Source organism: Macrobrachium rosenbergii, chromosome 21 (assembly GCF_040412425.1).
Source record: "Macrobrachium rosenbergii isolate ZJJX-2024 chromosome 21, ASM4041242v1, whole genome shotgun sequence".
In the NCBI taxonomy this organism is placed as follows: Eukaryota; Metazoa; Arthropoda; class Malacostraca; order Decapoda; family Palaemonidae; genus Macrobrachium; species Macrobrachium rosenbergii.
The window spans coordinates 31,143,144-31,155,643 of record NC_089761.1 but is presented as its reverse complement, the minus strand read 5'-3'; the positions used below and the strand labels follow the sequence as shown (position 1 = coordinate 31,155,643).

The following is a 12,500-nucleotide window of genomic DNA, read 5'->3' as shown; positions in this document are numbered from 1 at the left end:
CACCTTTTCATGAAAGCCCGATACCCTTGGTCAGAGAATACACCTTTTTGTGGAAATCCGATACCCTCAGGTAAAGCTTACGCCTTTTTCTGTGAAAGCCCAGCAGCATTAGTTAAAGCATACACATTTTTGTGTGAAAGCCCAGTAGCATTAGTTAAAGCATACACATTTTCTGTGAAAGCCCAGTAGCATTAGTTGAAGCATACACTTTTTTGTGAAAGCCCAGTAGCATTGGTTGAAGGATACTCATTTTCTGTGAACGCATACACATTTTTGTAAAAGCCCTGTAGCCATAGTCCAAACCTTCACACACACACACACACACACACACACACACACACACACACACACAAACACAAACAAATTCAGGGACGAAGTTCAGGAGATGCCCAAACGTCGCTTATTATCCTAATTGGCTTAATACTTGTTCTTGTGAAGAGTAGGGCGCCGGCATAATCCCTTAGGCCTTGAGCCGTGCCAGTGCCGATAACGGATGAGAATCGTTGAGAATTAACGAAGGAAAATTGTCGGAGAGTTTTGTTGAAAACCACCTGCCGTAGATAGACCTGCTTAATCCAGTTGGGGCCAGAAAGTGAGGATGAGAGCGTTCCGCCTGTTGAGAGAGAGAGAGAGAGTATAATAAACGGTTTGCAAGAACTCTCTCTCTCTCTCTCTCTCTCTCTCTCTCTTCGTTAAATTAATTTTGACGTGAGAGAGAGAGAGAGAGAGTACAATAGACGGCTTGCTGGAATTCTCTCTCTCTCACGTCAAAATTATTTTAACGACGAGAGAGAGAGAGAGAGAGAGAGAGAGAGAGAGAGAGAGAGAGAGAGAGAGAGAGAGAGAGAGAAACATTTGCAGGCCAATGTAAGCTGCCCAAAACAAATAAATGTTTTCTCTCTCTCTCTCTCTCTTCTCTCTCTTCTCTCTCTCTCTCTCGTCAAAGTTAATTCAACAACGAGAGAGAGAGAGAGAGAGAGAGAGAGAGAGAGAGAGAGAGAGAGAGAGAGGAGAGAGAGAGAGAGAGAACCTCCAGGCCAATCTAGGCTGCACAAAACAAAATAATTTTCAGAAGAGCACTTTGGATGTCAACAAAAACAAAAGGTCTCTTTTCAGCTTGTCAATTTCCACCTCTCATATTACGCTTGACTAAATTCTCTCAGCATTAACAGCGGCTGCCCGTAAGGGCCTCGTGCAGTGTAATGTAGGCATTTCTTAAGGTTCTTTGCAGCGTGCCTTCGGCCCCTAGCTGCTAGAACCCCTTTCGTTCCTTTTACTGTACCTCCTTTCATATTCTCTTTCTTCCACCTTATTTCCTTAACCCTCTCCTAACAATTGAGCCATAGTGCGACTGCAAAAGTTTTCATCCTGTTACACCTTTCAAACCTTTTTACTGTCAATTTCCATTTCAGCTCTGAACGACCTTATAGGTCCCAGCGCCTGGCCTTTGGCATAAATTCTAGATTCCATTTTATTAACAGCGGCTGTGTACAGTATTTTTTTCCCGCCTCTCCTTTCATTTGTTCTAAAATGAACGATAAACACTCAGTCTTCAAGAGACTGACCACTTCGAGTAGACACTTGGGGAAAGCAAATACATTTGAACATTGCCTTTGTAGAACGGGATCACTAGATCACAACACTTTGCAGAATCTAATCACTGCATCGCCATTCTTTGCGGAGCTGGACAGCCACGTCAGTAGAGCCATTGATATCTTCTTATTCGCGTCCGAAATTTGAAACCAGTTCGGATCGGTTCGCCCCGGTGACTGTAATGCAGTCGTACTGGTAAGCGACGACTTCCCATCGCCTCTGTATGCACTGACTGGCGGCGGATTATGCTGTAGAATCAGGGAGGGTCCTTTACCGCTTGTCAGATTTATACGAAGAAGAAGAAGAAGAAGAAGAAGAAGAAGAAGAAGAAGAAGAAGAAGAAGAAGAAGATGCATGTGCACGCTATGACGTGTGTGCTGTGACTTTGGTCACAGGTATAACAAATTTTAGGCGATATCCTGCTTTTATATATATATATATATATATATATATATATATATATATATATATATATATATATATATATATACATGTGCGTGAGTGTAAGAGAAAGAGATAGAATGAAAATTTTCTATACAAAAATGTATACAGATGTACACATATGTATATATATATATGTATATGTATATTGTATGTGAATTTAAAACTTTTTGTTTGACTCTTTCCGGAAGTATTATTCAAATCGCTTTTGTTTTGGCCTCAAATTTTCACCATTAATCGTTGCCAATCTACGAATCCATTCCCATATCCTCAGAGTACTCTTGTTCCTCACTTACGTAGAGATTATGTAGGCTTCCTCAGTCTACTCTCCTTCCTCACTTGCACAGAGTTATCCTCAGAATACTCTTAGTTCTCACTTACAGATAGACTTCTTCAGAATACTCTCGCCTCTGACTTAACAGAGATTACAGACATTTCGTCAGAAAACTCTGGCTCCTGACTCACACAGAGATCACAGAGATTTCCTCAGAATCCTGTGGCTCCTCAGTTACACAGAGATTACAGAGATTTCCTAAGAATACTCTGGCTCCTCACTTACATATTGGTTTTAGAGATTTCCTCAGAATCCTCTCGTACCTGACGTACGCAGAAATCACAGAGATTTCCTCAGAACACTCGAGAATACCGGCGAGTGCCGCTTGTGGGCCCACGAGAAGGAAGCGCCTGAATGAGCGCTTCCCCGAGGGGCAAATCTGAACTTGAGGGATTACTGATCTGACCCCGATTGACGTTTCCTGCTGGGAGGCCAGGGCGAATTTTGTCAAGGCCTCTTAGTCGTTAATCGTATGTTTATTGTTGTTTTTTTTTTGTTGCTAATATTGTTTTTGTTATTGTTCAACACATATTCATTCGTTCATTCGTTTTAAGCTTCTATTGATTAGAATAACCATGTGTGAAGGAGGTGCTTATTTATCATTATTATTATTATTATTATTACATATTATTATTATTATTATATTATATATTATTATTATTATTATTATTGAAAAGGATGGTTGTATTATGCATACTACAGCCATCCTTTTTCAATAAGACCTGTTTAAGAGAGGCTTCTATTTCCTCTCATATTATTATTATTATTATTATTATTATTATTATTATTATTACACATTATTATTATTATTATTATTATTGGCTTATTATTATTATTATTGATAAGCTTTCAAGAACGGACTACCCGAACGGGAAAGAGGAAATCGGCACAAAATGACGATTGTCCCTTAACTAAATGGAGGAATGTTTAGAGAAATATACAAATAAGCCTTACATCAGTGTGACAGCGCATCTGCAAAGGAAATCTCTTCATTCAGATATATAAAAAAATATACCTTTTTCTTTAAGGAAAGGTAATTGGTGAAACGAAATTTATGCTAATCACTTCTTTGAATAGCTATCCTCCCCACTCCCTAAATTTTACCTGTGAAGTTAATAAGGTTAATTATTACAAAGTCAGTTTACTGATTTTCATAAAATTATTACTTTTTACTGATTTTCATAAAATTATCTTTTACTAATTTTCATAAGATTATTTGCAGGAGCACACCTTTGTCGATGACTGATAGAGGTCCACTCCTATCCTAGGAGTCCTTTTGGGTCCTTTGCTTGGGTCCATTTGCGATTGTGTCCCTTAATTGTATCATACCTTTCATATTGGAAGGATTTCCACCTGTTACAGGTTAATTACAGGTGAACAGGTGGTTTTGTATGTATTTATTTTCATTTGTTGTTGCTGATCGCTGTATGGAAATTTAATGATCAAACTAACAATTTCTCTCTTCTCTCTCTCTCTCTCTCTCTCTCTCTTCTCTCTCTCGTCTATCGTAATCAAGATAAGTGACTTCTTAAGTGCTAAAAGCATTACATAACGTCATAACAGTAAAGGTATTATCGTCATTAGATCCTGTAATTCTTAATAACGTTTAATTTCGAGAGACTTTTAGCCTTGATCACGTGCTTCTCCTCATTCATTACTTATTAAAATAATAATAAAAAAAGGTTCAGACACCAAAACTCCGCCAAGGCAATGCATCCACTCGCCAAAGAAAGTCCCTTCTCTCCAGATTACTTTCCTGTCTCTCCCAAACTCTCTAAACCCTCGTTGCCAGTCACGAGACAAAAACCTTTGGTCAAAAATGTGTCAGACCGAAACAAAATAAATAAATAAAATAAATAAAAACCCTTTCGTGATCTTGTTAACAAGCAGATAAATAAACTAAATCGAAAATTTAAACCTTTTTACAAATTTATGGACGAATATTATAACGGCGATTATTTAAGGACGCAGTATATGGCAACAGTCGTTTGTTGCAGGACTGCGCTTATTTATATATTTTCATTTATTTCCTTTCACCCTTTGTACTTTATTTTTTCTCTTTATTTATTTTTTATTTATTGTACAATTCAGTAGCCACGTTAAAATAAACAAAAAAAAGTTTTCTCGTCACAGACTGAAACTTTTCGTACACAAGTGGAAGTCAAGGTTACCAGCAAAGTAGGTCAGAGGGTTCGTTCGGGCAGGTGATATACTTCCCGCACCGCCTCGCAGAATTTTTCTCAATTCTGTCGGAAATTCTGGTCCAAAGTTTCGTGATATCTAAATTCTTAAAAAACCTACAAACGAGATATTGCTATTTTTACCGTCTTGTGATACAGCACCTCTCTGTGATAGTGTTTGCGTAATAAGAAGATTTCTGTCAAATGTCACCTTCCTGTCATTTTCAAGGTCATTTTTGGCGCGCATTCGTTCGTTTCCCTTCTTTGTTGATTTCGACTTCCTGCGATGGGGCCAAGAATTCCCGTAACTCGACGAAAACGTTTTAGCGCAGAGACCGGCCTCCGGTTAAAGTGATGAAATATGCTAACTGGGACCAATTCTTTTATCTCTGAGATTTTTGTAACGGGTTTATTTTTTTTTTTTTTTAAGTTTTTTCAGTGATATGCAGACGTACATTGCGTTCATTAGCGGATCCAGAAAAATTTCATGGGGTGGGGGAGCGGCACCACTTTCATATTATCAATGCATACACACATACACACACACACACACACACACACACACACATACATATATATATATATATATATATATATATATATATATATATATATATATATATATATATATATATATATATATATATTTATAATATGGTTGTTTATTTTTTCCTATTTTTGTATTTCTCATTTATCTTATTATTATCTAAATCTTCAATATTATCATTTTGTCATTATTTTTCATGGGGGGGGGGCCACGTGCCCAGATCACCCGCCCCCCGATCCGCAAGTGATTGCGTCCGAAGGTATTTACAAAGTATTTAAAACATTATTATTATTATTATTATTATTATTATTATTATTATTATTATTATTATTATTATTATTATTATTATTATTATTATTATTGTTGTTGTTATTATTATTATTATTCAGAAGATAAAACCCTATTCTTATGGAACAAGTTTATAGGGGTCATTGAATTTAAATTCAAGCTTCCAAAGAATATGGCGTTCATCTGAAAGAAGTTACAGAAGATAATAAGAAATACAGAAAGGAGGAAGAAGAGGTCAGTTATTAAATACAGAAAGAAGAGATCAATTATTCAAAAGCACATTTAAAATCGTAGAATTGTTGATAAGTACAACCAAACCAAAGGTAAATAGATTTTAGTTCCACCTCTCCCTTGCTCTCAGAAAAACCTGCGTGGGAGTCGGTTAATAACTTTGATACCTTGGTTTCTCTGGTTCGAATTCCACGTTAATAGTTAATACATCTTCGGCGCCATCGAGTTTTCTTTACAGCCGCTACAGCGTATAATCAAGGCCACCGAAAATAGGTCTGTCTTTCGTTGGTCTCGGTATAATGCTGTATGAGCCGCTGCCCATGAAACTTTAACCACGGCCCGGTGGTGGCCTACCTTATATCTCTGCCAGAAGCACGATTATGGCTAACTTTAATAACCTTAAATAAAATAAAAATCACTGAGGCTAGAGGGCTGCAATTCGGTATGTTTAATGACTGGAGGGTGGATGATCAACATACCAATTTCCAGCCCTCTAGTAGTTTTAAAGATCTGAGGGCGGACAGAAAAAAGTGCGGACAGAAAAAAAGTGCGGACGGAGAGGCAAATCCGGCACAATATTTTTCTTTTCAGAAAACTAAAGGTATATAGACATTTTGCCCACTAGGTAATGTTTACTTCATTAGACCCTAAAGCAACAAAAATACAAAATCAGAAATATTTACTTTTTTCATAGAGTTTCAAGTAATTTATTATAACCTGTTTGTTTGCAACAGTAAAGCTTACATGTAAATGTCAACAGTGTTTTCTGTATATACGGGGCAGAGGCTTTACCCAATAATTAGAGATATTTACTACAGCTGTCAAACTCACACTTCATCTTATTCTAAGGCTTGCTGCAAATGTCAACAGTGCTTCTGGGTATATACGGGGCAGAGTATTTACCCAATAATTAGAGATATTTACTACAGCTATCAAACTCCCATTTCATCTTATTCTTTCTGATTTTTCTCTCCCTTAGTGCCACCTGTAAAATCATATACCAATTCAGTTCCTCCGCCTTGTAAGATAAGATTAGATTAAGCAGAATTGGGCACCTCTTTGTTGTGAATACTAGCCAGGATTTTTGACTGTTTATTGCCACTTATTGAGAACTACAAGACACATTAAACCTTTAGCCTGAAGGTTCATTATCCCAAAGGACACTTAAGAATATCAGCCTCAGTTACGATAAGGACTGACTGAATCCTTGTGGCTAATGATAAGAAGTATAGAGGATTCAATTATGATCGGTTTTCCTCTGGACAGAATGGGAATGTTTTTTATCATCAGCTTCCCCGATAGCAGCCGCTTAGGTTCCAAAGTCCATACGGGTTGTGTTGAAATATCAACCATATTGAGCTGTGGCTATCAGTCCTCACTCTTTATTTTTTTTTTTTTCAAACATTTACTGAGATATGATTCTACCGGGTTATATCTTGCCGTGCCTTTGTTTGCCAGACAGACTCAGTGTGCAACGGTGGCCATCTTGCCTGAGTCACAGCGTTTCCGTTAGCGGGGTACTTCAGAGCAGCCATACGTATAACGAAAATCCACCGTTAACTTAACGTAACTTTATGTGCGTGTGTGTTTTAAGAAATAATATTCCCAAGAGATCGTCATTTGAGATTTGTGGCGTTGAGTGAGTTATTTGCAAGGCGGCGTACTTTAGATTTTTTTACACTTTCGTTTAAATATTTTCGGTGCATTGATAAAGAAGGACAACACAGGATTATGGGTTGATGTGATTGACAGGTCTGTTTTCTTACCAGTTTTAATGTAAGAAAGATTTAAGACAGGGAAGAAAGAGGAAAAGTTATAAAAAGACTTTCGAGATAGGGGATACCGGATACGTAATATCCACCGTCAAGAATTTGTTGATAAAAGTGAAGAAAAAAAAGTAAATGTTTCACCTTGAGATAAAGAATTAAGCGAAAGAAAGATCCACTTTCATGCCTGACAAATAAAGAGGTAAATAAATTAATAAGCAAATAAATAAATAAACACAAAAATGTTCGAAGAACCAGCGCGAAGGAATTTCACCTACCACGGCGGAGACCCCAGACAAGGTGAGAATCTTGTGCCAGTTCCGTTTGTTTGTGTCAGGATAAAAAAGTGTAAATTCTTCTCGGTATAATCCCTGGTCGGGGTCGCTGTTTTGAATGAGCCTCCCCGGCTGTTAATCTCTTGAAACGGTTCATTTCATAATTGGTTTTGAAAGATGTTTTACGGAAGGATACCCTTCCTGACTCAAGACCACCTTATTCATCAGGGCTTGGGATCGGCTCTGAGTAGGACTGGCTCTGCCCTCACAAAAATAACGGCAATACGAATGAGGATCTTAACGGCCATTGGTTACCCAAGGGACGTGACGTACTGTCCTGAAGACTGAACTTTAAGTATGTTCATTCGACCACAAACACACACACACACACACACACATATATATATATATATATATATATATATATATATATATATATATATATATATATATATATATATATATATATATATATTTATATATATACACACTGTATATATATGTATATATATATATATATATATATATTTATATATATATTTATATACATATACATACATATACAGTATAAGAAGTTTGTTGAAATATCAGGATGACGATAACATGACTTGAAAGTTTCTAATAATAATTCTAAATTCACTTCAGAAACTTGCAAACAGGCACTTGGCTTCAATCCACCAACACTTTCTCTTAAATAAAATGGTGGCGGGGGGGGGGCGGTGGTCTAAAGTCAGTCTAAAGATAATGACACACGAAAAAGACTTCCAGGTCAGAAATTAGCTCATCGCCGAGATAATCGATGATTATGCTCAAATTATCAGTGAGCTGGAGTTGTATCGCTTTTGTTAGATCGGATGATGTGGCCAGTCTCTTAAAATCATAATTGTTGATTTATTTTTTTATTTTTTTTATTTTTGGTTTTCTGTAAAAGAAAACTATTGTGCCGGCTATGTCTGTCCGTCCGCATTTTCCCCTGTCCGCACTTTTTCTCTCCGCCCTCAGATCTTAAAAACTACTGAGGCTAGAGGGCTGCAAATTGGTGTGTTGATCATCCACCCTCCAGTCACCAAACATACCAAATTGCAGCCCTCTAGCCTCAGTAGTTTTTATTTGATTGAAGGTTAAAGTTAGCCAAACTCGTGCTTCTGGAAACTATATAGGATAGGCCACCACCGGGCCGTGGTTAAAGTTTCAAGGGCCGCGGCTCCTACAGCATTATACCGAGACCAGCGAAAGACAGGTCTGTTTTTGGTGGCCTTAATTATACGCTGTACAGAAAAGTCGATTACGCCGAAGAAACTTCGGCGCATTATTTACTTGTTTCATAGTGTTCATGAAACAATAGAGGTATATTGTATATATAGCACACTTGTCAGGAGCTCTGAATTCAATAATAGTCTTAAGGCCTGTAGTTATGGCTTTCCCCAAAATGGTTTCATATGCCAGCATACATCAGTTTCTGAATGTTCATTTCTTTGTATTTTTGTGTGGGGGTGGGGGAGGGGATGTGGGGACGTTGTTGGGGGGCCGGGTTCAGAATGCTGTGGTATGTTTTCTTAATGCATCTTCTTTCTATAAATGTGATTTCATTCAAACCATGGCATTCCGTTTCGTCTCGTTTTTGTTTTTCATCAGTTATTCCTTCAGTCAAAAATCTGTGACGCCAGTATGTTATATTAAATCAATCTATGAAAGAAAATAAAAAAAAAAGGTTGGCTGACTTACCGCTTATGATTTTTCCAAAAAGTGACAAATTTCCGTCTTCGCACAGAATTGATTCTGAAGTGGGAAAAACACTTGGAATCATGAATGGATTAAACGAATTTGTACCAGACATTTTCCAACATAACTGACCCACTGAAAAACGAATATCTGGCCCCATTAACCAAAACACTTGTAAAGACAGCGTATGAATCTAATCAGAGAGTAATTAAGAGTTGAATATGGACACCTAAATGACAGGTGGCTAGTGACACTGTTGCCAATTGGATGATCGTCTGTTTAGCTCAAGTGTTTAGGAGAGATTAGATCTCTAAGCCATATTTCGTCTTGGCACGTTGGAGCCCATCATCACGTGTTCTCCGCAGGGGAGGGTAGTGCAGTCAGTGCACCTCACGTGGTGAACTGTAATCACCACTAGAGGGTATGTGCAGCGTCCCTTCGGCCCCTAGCTACAGCCTCTTTTTAGCCTTTTACTTTACCTCCGTTCCCTCTTCCTTTCTTCAAGTCTTGCTGTCCAGCCTCTTAAACAGATACTTCTTGACTTTCTGGACCTATTTAGCTTGCTGTCTCTGAATGGCTAAAAGTGCCCAATTGTTTAGCTCAATTGCCTGAATTTTCATAAAAGCAAGTCAAACCATCACGTGTTTTAGGCTGAAGTGTTCAGTCTGGTATCTTGTGTTTGGGTGATAATTGCTCATACTTTGCATTATTATTATTATTATTATTATTATTATTATTATTATTATTATTATTATTATTATTATTATTATTAAAGTTTGAGTAAAGAGAGAAATTTTTGAGTCATTAAGAATTAAAATATTCTTAAAGAGTGAAAAATTTTAGCAAATAATATTTTCAGAATTTATTTAAACACACATATATATATACATATATATATATATATATATATATATATATATATATATATATATATATATATATATATATATATATATATATATATATATATATATACAGTATATATATACATGTGTGTGTGTGTACTGCTAAGAGACTCTATTGAATAATAAAACATTTTTTAAGTTATAAATAAAAAAAATCTTGAAAGTCAAATAGAAATCAAAAAGATAATAAAGAGATATAGGCCACGAATATATAAATTTGAACTTTTAATTTTTCCCCTTGGAACTTTTTTTAAACTTAAAAAGAAAACTAAAAGCAAAGTTCAAGATGATCTTGTTTCAATGAAGCCCAAATTAGACTGTCTTCATCTGAGGGCAGTGGTTCTTAACCTAGGGTACCTGTGGGTACGAAACCTTAAACCTGTGGGTACGAGACATGATAGCCAATCCTTTTCATACGTTTGCATTGTATTGATATTGGATGGGGGCACGAGAATATTTTCTGAACTATCAAGGGGTACGGGCACTGAAGAATGTCAATAAGAACCACTGATCTAGGGCGTAGCTCTTTTTTGATGGTCTGAATAAGGTCTTTGCCTCTGACCTTGTTTTTAAACTTAAAACCCAAACGCAAAGTTCAAGATGATCTTGTTTCCAATAAGCCGAAATTAGCCCCAGATGAAGATCTGGGGCGTAGCTGTTTTTTGACGACTTTGCCCCTGACCTTGACATATACCTCGAAGGTTGAATTGCGATTGTTAAGGTTCTGTGAGTGTTTATACGTTTATTATTATTACAATTTTTTTTATCTTTACTTTCTTGTCTTCCTCTCTGGGATCAAAATAGTGTTTACGTATATTGTTTCTTTATTTTTCTTTGTTCTTGGGTTCTTCTCTTTTCGTGTGTATTACCGTAAGGGGATCTTTTTCCCCCGTGTTCTTCCCTTGTGTCAATTGTATGTTCTTCATATATTTTATATATATATATATATATATATATATATATATATATATATATATATATAATTGATATATAAATATATATATATATATATATATATATATATATATATAAAATATATATATATAATAATGTATCTATGTATATATATGTAAATATATACAGTAAATACTGTATATATATTATATATATATATATATATATATATATATATATATATCATATGCTTTTTTTCGAAGTTACATTAGTAGGGTAGAAAGCAAGATGACATTGCTTATCCGCCTTCTTGTGTGTGGGTGCGTGTGTGTGTGTGTGTGCGCGCCTGCGTATGTCTTCCTCTGTGTGTGTGTGCGCTTGTGTGTGTGTGTGTGTGTGTGTGCGCGCGTGTGTGTGTGTGTATGTGTCGTTTTATGCGTTTCCACAAACGCCAAGACACCGCTGGCGACATAAAAGCTTCATTTGGTAGAACCTGATAACTTTTAGGCCCGAGGGCGTCTATTTTTAATACGAAGACCTTGTCCTTGGCAGCTGAATTCTGCACGTGTTGGTGGTGTCTCGATGATTGATAGTCCTGGAGTCCTTCTGGAGTTGCTGGTTAAGTTTCTCACTGAATTATTGCTTTCCTTCAGGATTTTTTTTTTTATACAAGATGCCTGTTTGATTAGTCATCTTTCTTTTTAAACTAGTTTTTTTTTATATCAAAAGCTGAGGTTAAGATTTCTGTCTGAAATTTTGCCTTTCTCGGAGTGTCTTTTATTTTTTTTTTTTTTTATTTCAGACTCCATTTATCAATTTTATCATTTCCTCTACTTTTCTCTTGAAATAACTTCCTTCTTTTCGAAAGTGTAACTTCAAAATTGGCTGCACAATAGAGCCGTGATGGGAGAACGTAAATTCTAGAGCGACACTTTTGTCACTGCCGTGCTACCAAAAAAAAAAAAAAAATTATTTAAATACAGATGTTATGCTGACGTCTTGAACAATGTTATTCCGGATTTACACTGGACGTACTTGTAAAAGCGTATGGGACAATAAGGAGTGTGAATAAAGAAGCATAAACAGCAAATGAAAACATTAAGTGGGGTCACACAAAGTCGTTAAAAGGGGAATCGAGAACAAGCGCGTCTTCCTTTTGCCCCGCTTGGAGAGAGAGAGAGAGAGAGAGAGAGAGAGAGAGAGAGAGAGAGAGAGAGAGAGAGAGAGAGAGAGAGAGAGAGAGAGCCTCTGAACTCACAGAGAGAGAGAGAGAGAGAGAGAGAGGGAGAGAGAGAGAGAGAGAGAGAGAGCGAGCCTCTGAACT

General features: G+C 36.6%; 1 protein-coding gene across 7 annotated transcripts in view; it reads left to right on the top strand.

Moving 5' to 3' along the window:
• The window catches only part of LOC136849853 (inward rectifier potassium channel 2-like), a 97,620-nt gene that overhangs the window by 65,729 nt on the left and 19,391 nt on the right, over window positions 1–12,500 (top strand). The window contains exon 1 of one of the 7 annotated variants that reach the window (XM_067123335.1): window positions 7,056–7,680. The exons of the other annotated variants lie outside the window; for them this stretch is intronic. Coding sequence (XP_066979436.1) covers window positions 7,623–7,680 — 58 coding nt within the window. The 5' untranslated portion in view covers window positions 7,056–7,622. Of the gene's footprint in view, window positions 1–7,055; window positions 7,681–12,500 lie in introns of those variants that run through there. 7 annotated transcript variants of the gene reach the window in all.